Below are 16,444 nucleotides of genomic sequence, written 5' to 3' on the forward strand. Positions count from 1 at the left end.
AGAACACCTTGGCATTTCTCAAGCTGAAAGATCTGAAGAAAAAAATCGAGCCTTGAGTTGCAATATTGAAGGATTCTATGGGGAAAATATTAAGTGACACAGGAAGCATCAAAAGATGGAAGGAATACACAGGGTCACTGTACCAAAAAGAATTGGTCGATGTTCAACCATTTCAGGAGGTAGCATATGATCAAGAAGTGATGGTACTGAAGGAAGAGGTCCAAGCTGTACTGAAGGCACTGGTGAAAAACAAGGCTCCAGGAACTGATGGAATACCAATTGGGATGTTTCAACAAATGGATACAGCGCTGGAAGCACTCATTCATCTATGTCAAGAAATTTGGATGACAGCTACCTGGCCAACTGACTGGAAAAAATCCATATTTGTGTCCATTCCAAAGAAAGGTGATCCAACAGAATGCAGAAATTATTGAACAATATCATTAATATCACACACAAGTGAAATTTTGCTAAAGATCATTCAAAAGTGGTTGCAGCAGTAAATCAACAGGGAACTGCCAGAAATTCAAGCTGGATTCAAAGAGTACATGGAACACAAGACATCATTGCTGATGTCAGATGGATCATAGTTGAAAGCAGAGAATACCAGAAGGATGTTTATCTGTGTTTTATTAACTATGCAAAAGCATTCGACTGTGTGGATCATAACAAATTATGGATAACAATGCAAAGAATGGGAATACCAGAACACTTAATTGTACTCATGAGGAACCTGTACTTAGACAAAGAGGCAGTTGTTCAAATAGAACAAGGGGGATACTGCATGGTTTAAAGTCAAGAAAGGCGTGCACCAGGGTTGTATCCTTTCATCATACTTATTCAATCTGTATGTTGAGACAATAATCCAAGAAGCTGGACTATATGAAGAAGAACGGGGCATCAGTATTGGAGGAAGACTAAATAACAACCTGTGGTATGCAGATGACACAACCTTGTTAGCTCCAAGTGATGAGTACTTGAAGCACCTACTGATTAAGATCAAAGACCACAGCCTTCAGTATGGATTACACCTCAACATAAAGAAAACAAAAATCCTCACAACTAGACCAATAAGAAACATCATGATAAAAGGAGAAAAGATTGACGTTGTCAAGGATTTCATTTTACTTGGATCCACAATCAACGCCCATGGAAGCAGCAGTCAAGAAATCAAATGATGGCATTGCATTGGACAAATGTGCTGCAAAAGATCTCTTTAAAGTGTTAAAAAGCAAAAATATCACTTTAAGGACTAAGGTGCATCTGGACCCAAGCCATTGTGTTTTCAATCACCTAATATGCATGTGAAAGCTGGACAATGTATAAGGAAGAATGAATAATTGATGTCTTTGAATTATGGTGTTGGTGAAGAATACTGAATATACCATGGACTCCTTGAAGAACGTAAAAATCTGTCTTGGAAGAAGTACAGCCAGAATGCTCCTTAGTAGGATGGCAAGACTTTGTCTCACATACTTTGGACATGTTATCATGAGGGATCAGTCCCTGGAGAAGGACATAATGCTTGGTAAAGTAGAGTGTCAGTGAAAAAGAGGAAGACCCTCAACAAGATGGACTGACACACTGGCTGCAACAATGGGCTCAAGCACAACAATTGTGAGGATAGTGCAGGACAGGACAGTGTTTCTCTTTGTTGTACATAGGGTTGCTATGAGTCTGAATAGACTCGATGACACCTAACAACAACAGAAACAAAAAATTAATCATAGAACTATCGTATGACCAAGCAATTCCACTCCTACGTATATATGCAAAGGACCTGAAAGCAGCAACACAAAAAAGCACAAGTATGCCAATGTTCATTGCAGTACTATTCACAATAGCTGAAAGCTTGAAGCAACCTAAATGTCTATCAATGGATGAATGGATAAACAAAATGTGGTATATACATACAATGGAATACTACTCAGCCATAAAGAGACATGAAGTCCTGATACATGCTACAACATGAATGAACCTAGAGTATATTATATGAGTGAAATAAGTCAATACCAAAAGGACAAATGTGTAAGATCTCACTTATGTTAAATGACAACAATAGGCAAATGTATAGAGACCAAGGTTTATTAGTCATTACCAGGGGCAGGAGGGAGGGGGAGAAGGAGAGCCATTATTTGGGAAGCAGTGAGTTTATGTTTATGGTGATGGGAAATTTGTCATTGATTAAGAGTAATGGTTGCACAATATGATTAACATAATTGATATGACTATGGGGTACACCTGAAAAATATTGAATTGGCAAATGCTGTGTTACATATATATATATGTAACACATATACATATGTACACACATATATATATACACATATATACTTACATATTAAGTATATATTTACAACAATAAAAAATAATTTAAAAAGATGTAAAGAATATAAAAAGTCACTGTACTAAAAAGAATTGGTCAACATTCAACCATTTGAAAGGAGGTAGCATATGATCAAGAACCACTGGTACTGAAGGAGGAAGTTCAAGCTTCACTGAAAGCATTAGTGAAAAACAAGGCTCCTGGAATTAACAGAATACCACTTGAGATGCTTCAAGAAATGGATGCAATGCTGGAAGTGCTTACTTGTCTATGCCAAGAAATTTGGAAGACAGCTACCTCACCAACCAACTACAAGAGATCCACATTCAAAGAGAGGTGATCAAATGGAATGCAGACGTGATCAAGCAATATCATTAATATCACACGCTAGCAAAATTCTGCTGAAGATAATTAAAAAATGACTGCGGCTGTACATCAACAGAGGATTGTCACAACCTCAAACTAAATTCAGAAGAGGACACAGAATTAGGGACATCATTGCTTTTGTCAAATTGATCTTGGATGAAAACAGAGAATACCAGAAAGATCTAAACATCTGTGTTTTATTGACTACATTAAGGAATTTGACTGTGGATCATAATAAATTATAAATAACATTGAGAAGATTGGGGATTTCAGAAAACTTAATTGTGCTCATGTGAAACCCATTACGTGGATCAAGAGGCAGTCACTCAAACAGAACAAGGGGATACAGTATGGTTCAAAACAGGAAAAGGTTATGTCAGGGTTATATCCTTTCACTTTATTATTCAATCAGTATACTGAACAAATAATCCAAGAATCTGGGCTACATGAAGAACAGCACAACATCAGGATTGGAGGAAGACTCATTAACAACCTGCAGTATGCAGATGACACAATCTTGCTTGCTGAAAATAAAGATGACCCGAAACACCTAGTGATGACTACATCACTAAGTAAGGATTACACCTGAATATGAAGAAAGCAAATATCCTCACAACTGGACCAATAAACAACAACATGATAAATGGAGATTTGAATTGAAATTGTCAATGATTTCATTCTACTTGCATCAACAATCAATGTCCACAGAAGCAGCAGTCAAGAAATTAAATGACATATTGCATTGGGAAAATCTATGGCAAAGATCTTTAAAGTTTTAAAAAGCAAAGATGTCACTTTGATGACTAAGATGCATCTGACCCAAGCTATGCTCTTTTCAATAAACTCCAAAAGTTGGATAGTGAAAAAGGAAAACAGAAGAATTGATGCATTTGAACTGTGAGGTTGGTAAAGAATATTGAATATAACGTGGACTTCCAGAAGAATGGACAAATTTTTCTTAGAAGAAATATAAGCAGAATGTTCCTTAGATGCAAAGATGGTGAGATTTCAACTTGTTTACTTTGGACACGTCATCAGGAAAGACCAATCACTAGAAAAGGACATCATGTTTGGTTAAGTGGAGGGCCAACAAAAATGAGGGAAACCCTCAATGAGATGGATTGACACAATAGCCAAAACAATGGACTCAAAACATATCAATGATCATGAAGATGGCACAGGACCAGCGAATGTTTCATTCTGTTATACATAATGTTACCATGAGTCAGAACCGGCTCTAATAGCAACTTAACAAAAACAACATAATAATAATTGGATACTCTAACATACTACTTTCAATAATGAATAGAATATCAAGACAGAAGATCAATAAGTAAATAGAGAGTTTAAACACTATAAACCTTCTAAACCTAATAAGCATATATAGAACACTCCTACCAACATCAGAACAATATATACTCTTCTTTAATGAACATGGATCATTATCCAGAATAGATCATAAGCTAGGTCATACAACAAGTCTCAATAAATTTTAAAAGACTGAAATCACACAAAGTATTCTCAATGACCACAATGGAATGAAACTAGAAATGAATAACAGAAGGAAAACTGGAAATTACACAAATATGTGGAAATTAAAGAACACACCATTAAACAACCAGTAGGTCAAAGAAGAAATCAAAAGGGAAATCAGAAAATGCTTAGAGATGAATGACAATAAAAGTACAACATGCCAAACTTATGGAGTGCAGCAAAGGCAGTGCTCTGAGGGAATTTATAGCAGTAAACACCTACATTAAAAAAAAAAGATAAAAATCAATAACCTTGTTGAAATGGCACATCTTTTGCTGTGTATATTTTCGCCAAAATAAAAAATTAATAAACCCAATAACCTAACATTACAACTTGAGTAACTAGAAAAAATAAAAGCAAACTAAGCTTACAGCTGCCAGAAGTAAGAAAATAACAAAGATCAGAGCAGAGATAAATGAAATAGAGAACAGAAAATCAAAGAGAATCAGTAAAACGAGAAGTTGTTTTTTTGAAAAGATCAATATAATGGTTAAACATTATCTTGACTGACAAAGGCAAACATAGAGAAGATGTAAATAACTAAAATAAGAAATGAAAGTGGAGACATTACTATCAATGCTACAGAAATAAAAAGAATTACAAGACAATACTATGAACAATTGTATACCAACAATTAGATAACTGAGATGAAATGTACAAATTACTACAAAAACATAAACTACCTAAATTAACCCAAGAAGAAATAGAAACTTTCAACAGACCCATAACAAGTAAAGATAGAATCAGTTATCAAAATCCTCCCAGCAAAGAAAAGTTCTGTACTAAATGGCTTCACTGAGGAATTCTATTAAACATTTAAAAAAGAATTGACTCCTTCTTAACCTCTTACAAAGAATAGAACAGGAAGAAACACTTCCTAACTCATGCTATGAGGCCAGAATTACCCTTACATGAAAGCCAAAGATACCACAAGAAAACTACAAATATCCCTCATGAATATAGATGCAAAAATCCTCAACAAAATACTAGTGAACTGAATCCAATAGCATATTAAATTGATTATATACCACCATCTAAGATACAGATATTAGTTTCTACTCATCCACAACAAAAGAGAAAGAAGGAAACCAAAGACTCAGAGAAGAGAGTAGTCTACAGGACTAATAGTCTACCCGAACCATGGCCTCATCTACTCTAGACCAGAAGAACTAGATGGTGACTGGCTACCACTGCCACTACTGACTGTTCTGGATCAGGGTCACAGTAGATGGATCCTGACAGAAGACGAGAAAAAGGTGAAACTGAACTCAAACTCTTAAAAAGTCAATACTTACCGGACTAGTTGAGATTAGAGGACTTTTCAACACTATCACCCTGAGATAGTCTTTAAACCTTAAACCAAAATTATCCCTTGAGGTCTCCTTTTAGCTAAATAATAGATTAGCTCATAAAATAAAGAATACCACCCATAAGTAATGAGCTCCTTTAAAAAATTATCTATATGAGACCAAAAGGTTAAAAAAACAAACAAACAAAAAAAAACAAAACCAAAAAAAACCACCACAACAAAAAAAATTACAGCAAAGATGAGAAGGTAAGAAGGCAGGGAAACTAGAGTACTGGAAATAGTACAACTAGAATGGAATGAATGAGAATGACACCAGTGAAAAATGTAACCAATATCACTGAATAATTTGTGTATAAATGATTAAATGGGAACCTAATTTGCTGTGTAAACATTCACCTTAAACAGAATATTATTGAAGAAGTAAGAGGAGGAAGGAGGAGGAAAGAGGAGGAAGGAGGAGGAGCAGGAAGGAAAGAAGAGGGAGAAGGAGGGAAGAGGAGGGAGAAGGAAGAGGAAGGAGAAGGAAGAAGAAGACGACTGTGATGTGCCTTACAGAGAAAATAGGTGTTTTAGATAAGCTTTGTTCAACCTTGAAATGCTGTTGGCCATGAGTTCAATGTTAATGAATCAACAATGTATATTAAATAAGGTGTCTTTAAACAGGAATAATAATAAAACAAGGTTAAATACTGGAGGAAAAAAAAACAAACTATGACCAAGTGGGATTTCTCCCAGGAATTCAAGTGTGGTTCAACATAAGAAAATCAATCTGTGTAACAAATCACGTTAATAGAATGTAGGAGAAGAATCACATGATCATCTCAATAGATGCAGTAAAGGCATTTGACAAAATCCAACACACTTTCACAATAAAAAACCCTCAACAAACTGAGACTAGAAGGGAAATCCTCAACATGATAAAGGTCATTTATGAAAAACCCACGGCAAACATAGTCAATGGAGAAAGACTGAAAACTTTTCCCCCAAGATTAGCAACAAGACAAAGAAGCCCACTTTCACTGCTGCTATTGGACATTGCACTGGAAACTCTAGCCAGAGCAGTTAGGCAAAAAAAAAAAAAGAAAAAGAAAATAGTAATAATAAAATATATCCAAATCTGAAAGGAAAAAGTAAAACTATATTTGCAGATGACATGATCCCATATATAGTAAATTCTAAAGAATTCACAAGAATGCTACTAGAACTAGTAAGCAAATTCTATATACCAGCAATGAACAATTTCCAAAAAGAAATTAAGAAAATAATTCCATTTAAAATTCCATCTAAAATAATTCCATCTAAAAGAATAAAATACCCAGGAATAAACTTAATCAGGGAGTGAAAGACTTGTATGCTAAAAATTATAAAACACCGCCAAAAGACAGTAAAGAAGGCCTAATAAACGGAAATTAAATAACATCCCATATGAAAGGATGCTCAACATCATTAGCCATTTTAAAAAAAGCTGTTGTTGAGTCAATTCCAACTCATGGCAACACCACTATGTGTCAGAATAGAATTCTACTCCACAGAATTTTTGATGGCTGTGATCTTTCAGGAGTAGATTTCCAGGCCTTTATTTTGAGGCACCTGTGGGTGGACTCAAACTGCCAATCTTTCAGTTAGTAGCTGTGTGCCTAATCATTTGCACCACCCAGGGATTCCTCATTAGCCATTAGGGAAATGTAAGTTAAAACCACAATGAAATAATAGCATTTACAACACCAAAAACATCAACTACATAGGCCTAAATCTAACAAAAGCATGCAAAGCTTCTACATTGAAAAAATATAAAAATTGCTTAAATTATAGAGACCTATATTATTATTATTATTGATAATATATTATCGATATATAGTAAGTCATATATATAATGCTGTGAAAATTAGCATAGCATACTTAAAAAAATACTTCGTGGGTGGAGAGTGAGGTTGGCAAACAAATTTTTTTTGTGTGTGGTAATTGAAAAGAATAATTCAAAGATGTATATGAAGATGCCAAGGTCCTAGAAGAGTAGTGTCAATTTTGAACAGGAAAAACAAAGTTAGAAAAATGTACTGCCAGATACCAATACTTACTATAAACTTATTTTCATTACAAACATTTGGTATTGGTGGAAGAATAAACAAACAGTGGAACAATACAACAGAAAAGATAGTCCAGAAATAGACCCTCATATATATGGTCATCTGATTTATCATAAAGATACCACTGCAACCCAAGAGGGAGAAAGATGGGTCTTTTCAGTAAATGATGGTGGATAAGTTATATATTTTTATGGAAAAATAATTTTGACCCCTACTCCATATCATACATAAAAATTAATTTTAGATGCATTGTAGACTTAAAAGTGAGAAGTAAAACAGTTGATATTTGGAGGAAAATATCTTTATGACTTTGGGTTAGGAAAATAATTCTAAAATTGGGCACAAAAATTACTAATTATAAAGGAAAAGACTGATCAATTATTATTTATCAAAAATAAAAAAGAACATCAAGAGAGTGAAAAGATAAGCTGCAGACTGGGAAGATATTTATAATGCAAATATTTCAAAAAGACATTGAATACAGTATAAAGAATCCTACAAATCAACAAGATGATAGAGAGCCCAATAAAAAATGACCAAATGACTTCAACAAGCATTTCACAAAAGAGGATATTCAAAAGGCCAGAAAGTATCTGAAAAGGGGCTCGACATCATTAGCCACTAAGAAAGTGCAAATTAAACCTAAAACAAGATACCAGTACAAAGTAGAACTAATCTTTTGCTCCTTACCCTTCCATTTAAACTGCTGTAGTCAAGGTGGCCTGTGTCATGCATCGCGTAAACCATTGGGCACTTTGCATTTCTTACCTTGCCTTAGGTCATTTGATCCTGCTGACCATTCCTCCTCCCCTTCTGGAAGTGCTTGGATTTGAGGGGGGGTATGAAAGATGGGGTTGCAGGTGTGGTGAGTAGTAGGAGGCAGAGGGAGCAGCCATTAGAGTTGGTATCTAGCCATGTCAACTGTTTGACAGAAGCTTCAGGGTATTATTTCATGGTCTGACCCTCAAACTTTCCATTCAGAAAGTGGCATGTTAACTATATCCAAAGTGGATGTGACTCTTGGTAATAGTTAGCAAATTTCAGTACTAAAATTTAATCAGAAATTGTAATTTTAACCACAATGTCAAATTATTCATTTATAATGGGAGATAGCTCATATTATTTACCCAACATTACCTACTCAATATTAAATACTTATCTGGCACTGTGGGAGAGGTATCTGATCTTTCCTTACCTCCCATGCCTTGTCTTTTTTGGACATCAGGTGTGTGGTCTGTTATGGCCTCTGGTCTAAGAGTCACAGCCTCTGGGCTCTCGTTTTGATTACAGAATTCTTGTAGTCCTCCCAGGACTTCCGAGTCCCCATTTATGGGCTTGGGAGCTCTTGACTGTTTACCCTCTCTACACTTCATCATGCAAGGTTTTGTGAGACTGCACACCAGACCCATCTGCCAAGACAACTCCTTTAGCTGCTGTGATCTTTGTGTGCCACTGAAAGGGGAACTTCTCTATAAGGCTTGTGATCTCCTGGTCTATAGCTTGGACATCTTGGGCATTTTTCATTCATCTTGAATTTCCATCATCTTTGTCTGCATCCTCTTTCAAATGAAACACAAGAAGTAAAGGGAATGAGGTGCTGGGTACCTTCTTTATAATCTAGGCACCATCGGAACCAATTCCCATGTTCTCGGATCCACAGACCTACCCAGTATACTGCAAACCCAGTACTTAGGACAGTTCCCGACACATAGTAGGCACCTAATAAATTAGCTTCACAAGGAAAACAGGCTTGTTTTTTTCCTGTTTATGTAAATATAACATGTACATTGCAAAGAAAAACTTAAAAGTACAAAAAAGAAAGTCAAACAAACAAAACACACTAGATAATCCACCAGCCCTGAAACAGCCTTCATTATTTTTTTGGACCATCCCTTCATTTACCTCTCAAAAGTACACACAAATATATAAGTTTACATAAAGAGTTTTATACCATATGTGATGCACTTAGATTTTTCTCTTTTCACAGTCTTTTTTTTTTCTTATCTCCTCATATCCCATTTTCTCCCTCCCACCAAGGTAATCAATATTAACAGCCTGGTGTATATTCTTCCATACTTGTCTCCATACTCATCTAATCACCTATGCACATAGATACATATATAGGCATGGTCATTATTTTAACAAAAATGAAATATTTTATATATGCATCTTTGTAATAAAGCAATTATTTATTGATACATTGAGTAAATCCCTGGAAGTCAATTAGTATAGCTCTCATTTTTAAGTGATTCTCATGCTAATCCATACTATGGATACATCACAATTTACTCAACCATTACCCTATTGATATGCATTCATTGTTTTCCCAGAGATTTTTTCCCTCTACAAGCAATATTTCAATAAACATATTTATTTATATGTATTCTTATGTGTTGATTTTATTTTTATGAGACAAATTCCCAGAAGTGAGACTGCTGGGTAAAAGGGTATGTATATTTATAATTTTAAAACATATATATCGCTGGGTTTCTGGTGAAAATATAAGTTGGTACAATCTTTCTGGGAAGAATACATGGTTCCTCAAACTCCACTAACAAAAGATCTCTTAATTTTTGTCAACTCAAGAGGTGAAAATGACATCCCATTGGTATTTTAATTTGCATTTCCCTGAGTACTATTTAGGTTGGAAATCTTTTCATGTGTTAATAGAATTGTGGAGTTGCTTTTCTATGAATACCCATCAAGTCCAGACGAATTAAAGATCAATGTAAAAAATAAAATTATCAAAATCTTGGAAGCTTAGGGGACTACGCATAACCTTGGAGAATACTAAATATACCATGGACTGCCAAAAGAACTGCCATGGAGCCCTGAGGGTGCAGTGGTTAAGCGCTGGGCTGCTAACCCAAAAGGTCAGCAGTTCTAATCCACCAGCTGCTCCTTGGAAACCCTATAAGGCAGTTCTACTCCGTCATATGGGGTCGCCATGAGTCAGAATCGACTCAATGGCAATGGGTTTGGTTTTTTGGGCCAGAAGAACAAACAAATCAGTCCTGGAGGAAGTATAGCCAGAATGCACCTTAGAAGTGAGGATGGCGAGACTTACTTACTTACTTGCTTACTTTGGATCAGGAAAGACCAATTGCTAGAAAAGGATATCAGATGGTCAGTAAATGGAATGGATTGACAAAACAGCTGCAACAATGGGTTCAAACATACCAATGATTCTGTGGATGATGCAGGATTGGGCAACACTTTGTTCTGTTATACACAGGGTCACTATAAGTTCGGAGTGAACTCGACAGCAACTAACAACATGTATAACCTAGGGATTAAAGAGACCCTTTTTACTAAAAGAGTAAAGAATATAAAAAGGAAAAAATATATTTTACTATACAAAGTAAAAATATTTTGTGAGCTACTTTGCTGTATAAAAAAAGTATAAAGTCAAATTCTAGATTAAGAAAAACATCTGCAGTACACGACAAAGGACTAATATCTAAAACAGAGAAACATCTTCAGATTGATGAGAAAAGACAGAAACCAATAGAAAAATAGCAAAAAAAAGAAAAAGAAAAAGTATAGGCAATTCATAGAAGATAATTTGTTGAATAAATAAAGTAAGAAATCTGGATGAAGGTTTTCATTTGTCCATTTTTTTTTTCTAGTGTAACTCTTTTTATAGCCTCTAGGATTTAATTTGACCACTTTCCCATATTCATTATGTTTACAGGGTATCTCTTCAATGTTATTTCTTGGTGAATTGCTCCTGAAGATTTCCCCACATTCATGAAATATAAAGTTTATAGAATTCTTCTTGTGGAGTTGACATCTGGATGAATGATTTATTGTTCTCTATATTAATTGAGCTTCTCTCTGGTGTATTCTTTGATGTACAGTAAGGCTTGAGCTACTCCTAAAGGCTTTTCCACATTCGTTACATTTGTAAGGTTTCTCTCCAGTATGCATCCTCAGATGTACAGTAAAGTCTGAGTTAGTTCTGAAAGCTTTTCCACAATCTTCACATTTATAGGGCCTCTCTCCGGTATGGATTCTCTGATGTAGAGTTAGCTGTGATAAGGTAATACAACCTTTTCCACATTCCTTACATGTATAGGGTTTTTCTCCAGTATGTGTTCTCCAATGCACTGTAAGGTATGAACCTCTCCTGAAGGCTTTTCCACAAACATCACATTTATAAGGTTTCTCTCCAGTATGTATTTTCTGATGTTCTGTAACATGTACCATCTGGCTAAATGCTTTCCCACAGTCACTACATTTAAATGGTTTCTCTCCAGTATGTGTTCTCTGATGGGTATTAAAGCCTGAGTTACTTGTGAAAACTTTCCCACATTCATTACATTTATACGGTTTTTCACCAGTATGCCTTCTTTGATGCACAGTAAGCTGTGATGTATTTGTGAAAGCTTTCTCACACTCATTACATTTATAAGGTTTTTCTCCAGTATGTGTTCTCTGATGTACAATAAGGTATGACTTTGTCCTGAAGGATTTTCCACAATCGTAACAATTATAGGGTTTCACTCCAGCATGAATTTTCTGATGCTCTTTGAGATTTACCATTTTGGTGAATGCCCGCTCACACTCAGTGCATTTATATGGTTTCTCTCCAGTATGAATCCTCTGATGTACAGTTAAGTGGGATTTTATTCTAAAAGATTCCCCACATTCATTACATAGATAAGGTTTCTCTTCAGTATGAATTCGCTGATGTATAATAAGAGATGAAGAACGCATGAAGGCCTTTCCACATTCATTACATTTATATGGTTTCTCTCCTGTATGCATCCTGTGATGTACAGTAAGGCATGAATAATTAATGAATGCTTTCCCACATTCATTACATTTATAGGGTTTTTCTCCTGTATGAATTCTCAGATGTTCAGTGAAATTTGCTATACGGTTGAATGCTTTCCCACATTCATTACATTCATAGGGTTTTTCCCCAGTATGAGTTCTTATATGTACAGTAAGGCTTGAGTTACTTCTATAGGCTTTACCACATTCATTACATCTAAAGGGTTTTTCTCCCGTATGAATTCTCTGATGAACATTAAAAATTGTGGTATTCTTGAAAGATTTTCCACAGTCATTGCATTTATATGGTTTCTCTTCAGTATGCGTCTTCTGATGTACACTAAGATATGACTTATTCCTAAAGGCTTTCCCACAATCATTACATTTGTAAGGTTTCTCTCCAGTGTGAGTTTCCTGATGTCTTAAAAGTTTTGATTTATCACTAAAAGCTTTCCCGCACTCACTACATTTATGGGGCTTCTCTCCAGTTTGAATTCTCTGGTGCTGATTAAGGCGAGCACACTGGCTAAAGGATTTTCCACAGACATTGCACTGATAAGGTTTCTCTTTAGTATGAATTCTCTGATGTACCATAAGAGATGAAGAAGCAATAAAGGCTTTTCCACATTCATTACACTTATAGGGTTTTTCTCCAGTGTGAATTTTTTTATGTTGACTAAGATATGAAGGTTGGCTGAACATTTTCCCACATTCATTACATTCATAAGGTTTTTCTTTAGTGTGAGTCCTCTGGTGTTGAATGAGTAATGACCTGTAACGAAAGGATTTTTCACACGTACTACATTTATAGGGCTTTTCTTTATAATTAGTTTTCTTTTCGAAAGTAAGTTCTGAAGTATGCCTTATGGCTTTGCTGCCTTCAGTATCCTTGCAGATTTTCTTCTCCAAATGGGTATCTGCAATCAAATTCTCTGTGAAACTGTCTTCATGTGTTTCACATTTGCTGTGGGGCTCCTCTGTGATAACTTCTGGCTCTGGAAAAAGAACAGATCCAAACCTAAAGCCTCTTTGACCAGTGGGAGTGTTCTTATGTGTAACTATTTTTTTATTTAAATGACTCTCCTGATTATTTTGCAATCTCAATATCCTGTCATTCCATTTCCATGATCTTCCCAAACTGAAATCCCATAGGCCATTCTCTTTGAGTTTCTCTACTATGGTTCCCTGTGATAAGTCTTCTTCAGAATAATCCTCTGTGAGTACAACATCCTTGGTTGCTAGTTTGGTCTCCAACTCTAGGGAAAAAAAGAGAAAAATCAAATTACTCCTATTGTCTATTTTGGGAGATTTCACTAAGCAGAATAATAAAAGGGAAAATTGGACTATAATGAATACATAGCTTCAAATGCTTGTAAATTGTCCTTGTTTTCTAAGAAGAAGGTAGGGCTAAGGGAAACTGGTTGAGCAAACAACAAAAGTAGTATATTCAATGAGATTTTTCCTTATTAGATAAAATATATTCATGATAACCCTCCTGGAATTTAAGTCTCTCAAATATTTTTTCCTTGTATCACTCCCTTTAGAGCGAAGTTTCTTTAGAAACTGTCCTTCATAGGTTGTCATCACTTCCTTGCTTTCCATTTACGCATTTCTACCCATACATACTTTCTAATTGTTCTGTGTTGACCAGCACCTCTTTGTGAGGGTTTTCTCAAATTTCTCTGGCAGAGTATCTTATTCAGGTCTTTGTACTTACCTTTTTATAGAACTTTTATGGAAGAAGACAATTTGTGTTTCAAAAAGTGGACTGAATGACAAGCGGACCAAAATAATATTTATAGTTAATGATGTTTCAAATAGTGATAATTATTGGTTATCAAGGGTAGCTCTGTAACATTTTATTAGCCTTCAGAACTTTTCTGTTTAAAAAAATTATACTGTGGGGTGATCTTACGACTTGTTTGTATATGCGGTTTAACTGTTTTTTTTTTAAAAATACATTTATAATTTTTCAAAATTTCATATTCATTTTGAGGTAACTATGCCTAAAATGTTTAAAAATAAATTGGATCAAAATCATTTGTGGATGTACTAGAATGGTTTTATGACTTTAAAACTAATTATTGAGTAATATATTTTATGTAAGTTATTTTGATTAAAATTTAAATTCCTTTTCTGTCACAATGTTGCTGTTATTTTTAATCATTAAAAGTAAATAATTTTATTGCTGTAGGACATTATACTGCCAGTACCTGATGAATTTTTTTTTCCTGTCAGAATAGAAGCTATAGAAAACACATCTGTAACTCCAATGTGGAACTTAGGAATTAATGAATTTAAAATGTAAAAATAAAATGAATTTGGAAGGTAGACAAATTTGCTTTAAAATTCACTAAATTATAAAATATCCTTAGGGTGTAGAAAAGTTACTGTTTTATTAACTAGCAATTAGAAATGTTCGGCTTTAACAAGCATACTTTCAGAAACTTCACTAACACATGTGAGCTAAAGCCTCATCTTTCTTGAGTAGAAGTAAAATGTCATTCACAAATAACAAGAAGAATAAGAAATAAAAATAAAAATTTTAACATTTGAGAGAATTGCACTTTAGTAATGCCAAACTGGGTAATTTAGATGAACATTACTGCTGAGAACAATTAGAAAAGTTGGGGAAAATAAAGAAATAAATTCTGTAGGATTTTGAGAGTTATCAAGGCTTTAAAGAATTACAAGGCGAAGGAAACCCAAAGAGGGAAACTTCCCTAAAGGTATCTCCTAAGTCTATTAAAAAAATGGCTGATAGGCTTAATAAGTGAACAGAACTTCCAACAGACTCACAGATTTGAATGCAGGGTCACCAAAGAGAGGAACCCTGCACTTCCCAGGGCTTGGCTGGCACCTTGAAGTTCTATGCCCTAAGAATAAGGAAAAATAGGAAATAGACCAAGTCACTCAAGGACTGAAACCCAGTTTATTTAAATTTGTAATTGAACTAAGATGACTGAGGATTGTTACAGCTCACAGCCTAAACACCTGCCAAAAACAAACATTAATCTTCTATAGAAGAAAATTACATAACCCAGATCCTCAAATTATGGCTATAGGTTTTCATGTTTAATGCCTGATACCTCATCAAAAATAAACAGGCATACAAGGAGACAAAAATCACATGAAAGAAAACCAAGAGAAAAAACAGGTAATAGAAACAGACCTAAAAGGGATCTAGATAATTGAGGTCTCAGACATGGACTTTAAAATAACCACGATTACTACATTCAAGAAAATAAAATATGCTCTTCCCCGAAGATGGCAACATAAGTAGTCTAACATCTCCATTCCCCACACCAATTTAGAAAAGAAAGAAAAGGGTACAATGTGGTGGAGCTGATGGACTTGGAGCTCTAGCAACCACTCCAAGAAACAGCTGAAGGCAGAGGGACAAGCAAGACTACAAGGAAGGAGAATCTTTCTCTCCATCACTCATGAGAGTCTCTCTTGCCCTGCCCCCATGTAAACCAGGAGCCACACTGCAAAATGCAGGCAGTGAATTGGCTCCTTAGGGATAGGAAAGCGATAGAAGAATATGGCTTTTGATGAAGTTCTTGCTACTTCAAACTTTTAATATCTTTTTGACAGCAGCCAGAAAAATGGATCCATAGGAAGAAACCAGTCCCTTCCACTCCTACAAGATAGGAAAATCTTTCTCTCCATTGCTTACAAGAGCACCCTCCTGCCCTGCCCCCAAGTAAACAGTGAGTGGTGGGCAGAAGCACTGAGAAATACAGTAACTCAGCTCTCTAGGACTAGGAGAGTCATAGAGGAACTTAACTTGCTAATGGTCCACTACTTCAAAATCTTAATATTGTTCTGGGAGCAGCCAGGAAAATGGGTCCACAGGGAGAAACTCGCCCCCTCCCATTCACACAAGAAAATCTTTCTCTCCATTGCTTCCAAGATTCCCTCCTGCCTTGCCCCTAAGTAAATAATAAGCGGTGGGTGAGGTGCACCATGAAACACAAACTTTGCATCAGTTCCCTAGGGCTAGGAGAGCTGTAGAGAAACTTAACTTGCTGATAGTTTGCT

The 16,444-nt window shown here is 35.4% G+C and overlaps 1 protein-coding gene across 4 annotated transcripts in view; it reads right to left on the bottom strand.

The window, feature by feature from the left end:
- Positions 1-10,643: 10,643 nt before the first annotated feature.
- The window catches only part of ZNF624 (zinc finger protein 624), a 64,290-nt gene continuing 58,489 nt past the window's right edge, over positions 10,644-16,444 (bottom strand). For 3 of the 4 annotated variants that reach the window (XM_023731065.1, XM_023731063.1, XM_023731064.1), the window contains one exon: positions 10,644-13,656. In XM_023731065.1, the coding sequence (XP_023586833.1) occupies positions 11,438-13,656 (2,219 nt within the window). In that variant the 3' untranslated portion in view covers positions 10,644-11,437. Of the gene's footprint in view, positions 13,657-15,199; positions 15,277-16,444 lie in introns of all 4 variants that reach the window. The other variant, XM_023731066.1, reaches the window with a different exon arrangement.

Source organism: Trichechus manatus, unplaced genomic scaffold (assembly GCF_000243295.1).
Source record: "Trichechus manatus latirostris isolate Lorelei unplaced genomic scaffold, TriManLat1.0 scaffold00040, whole genome shotgun sequence".
NCBI lineage: Eukaryota > Metazoa > Chordata > Mammalia > Sirenia > Trichechidae > Trichechus > Trichechus manatus.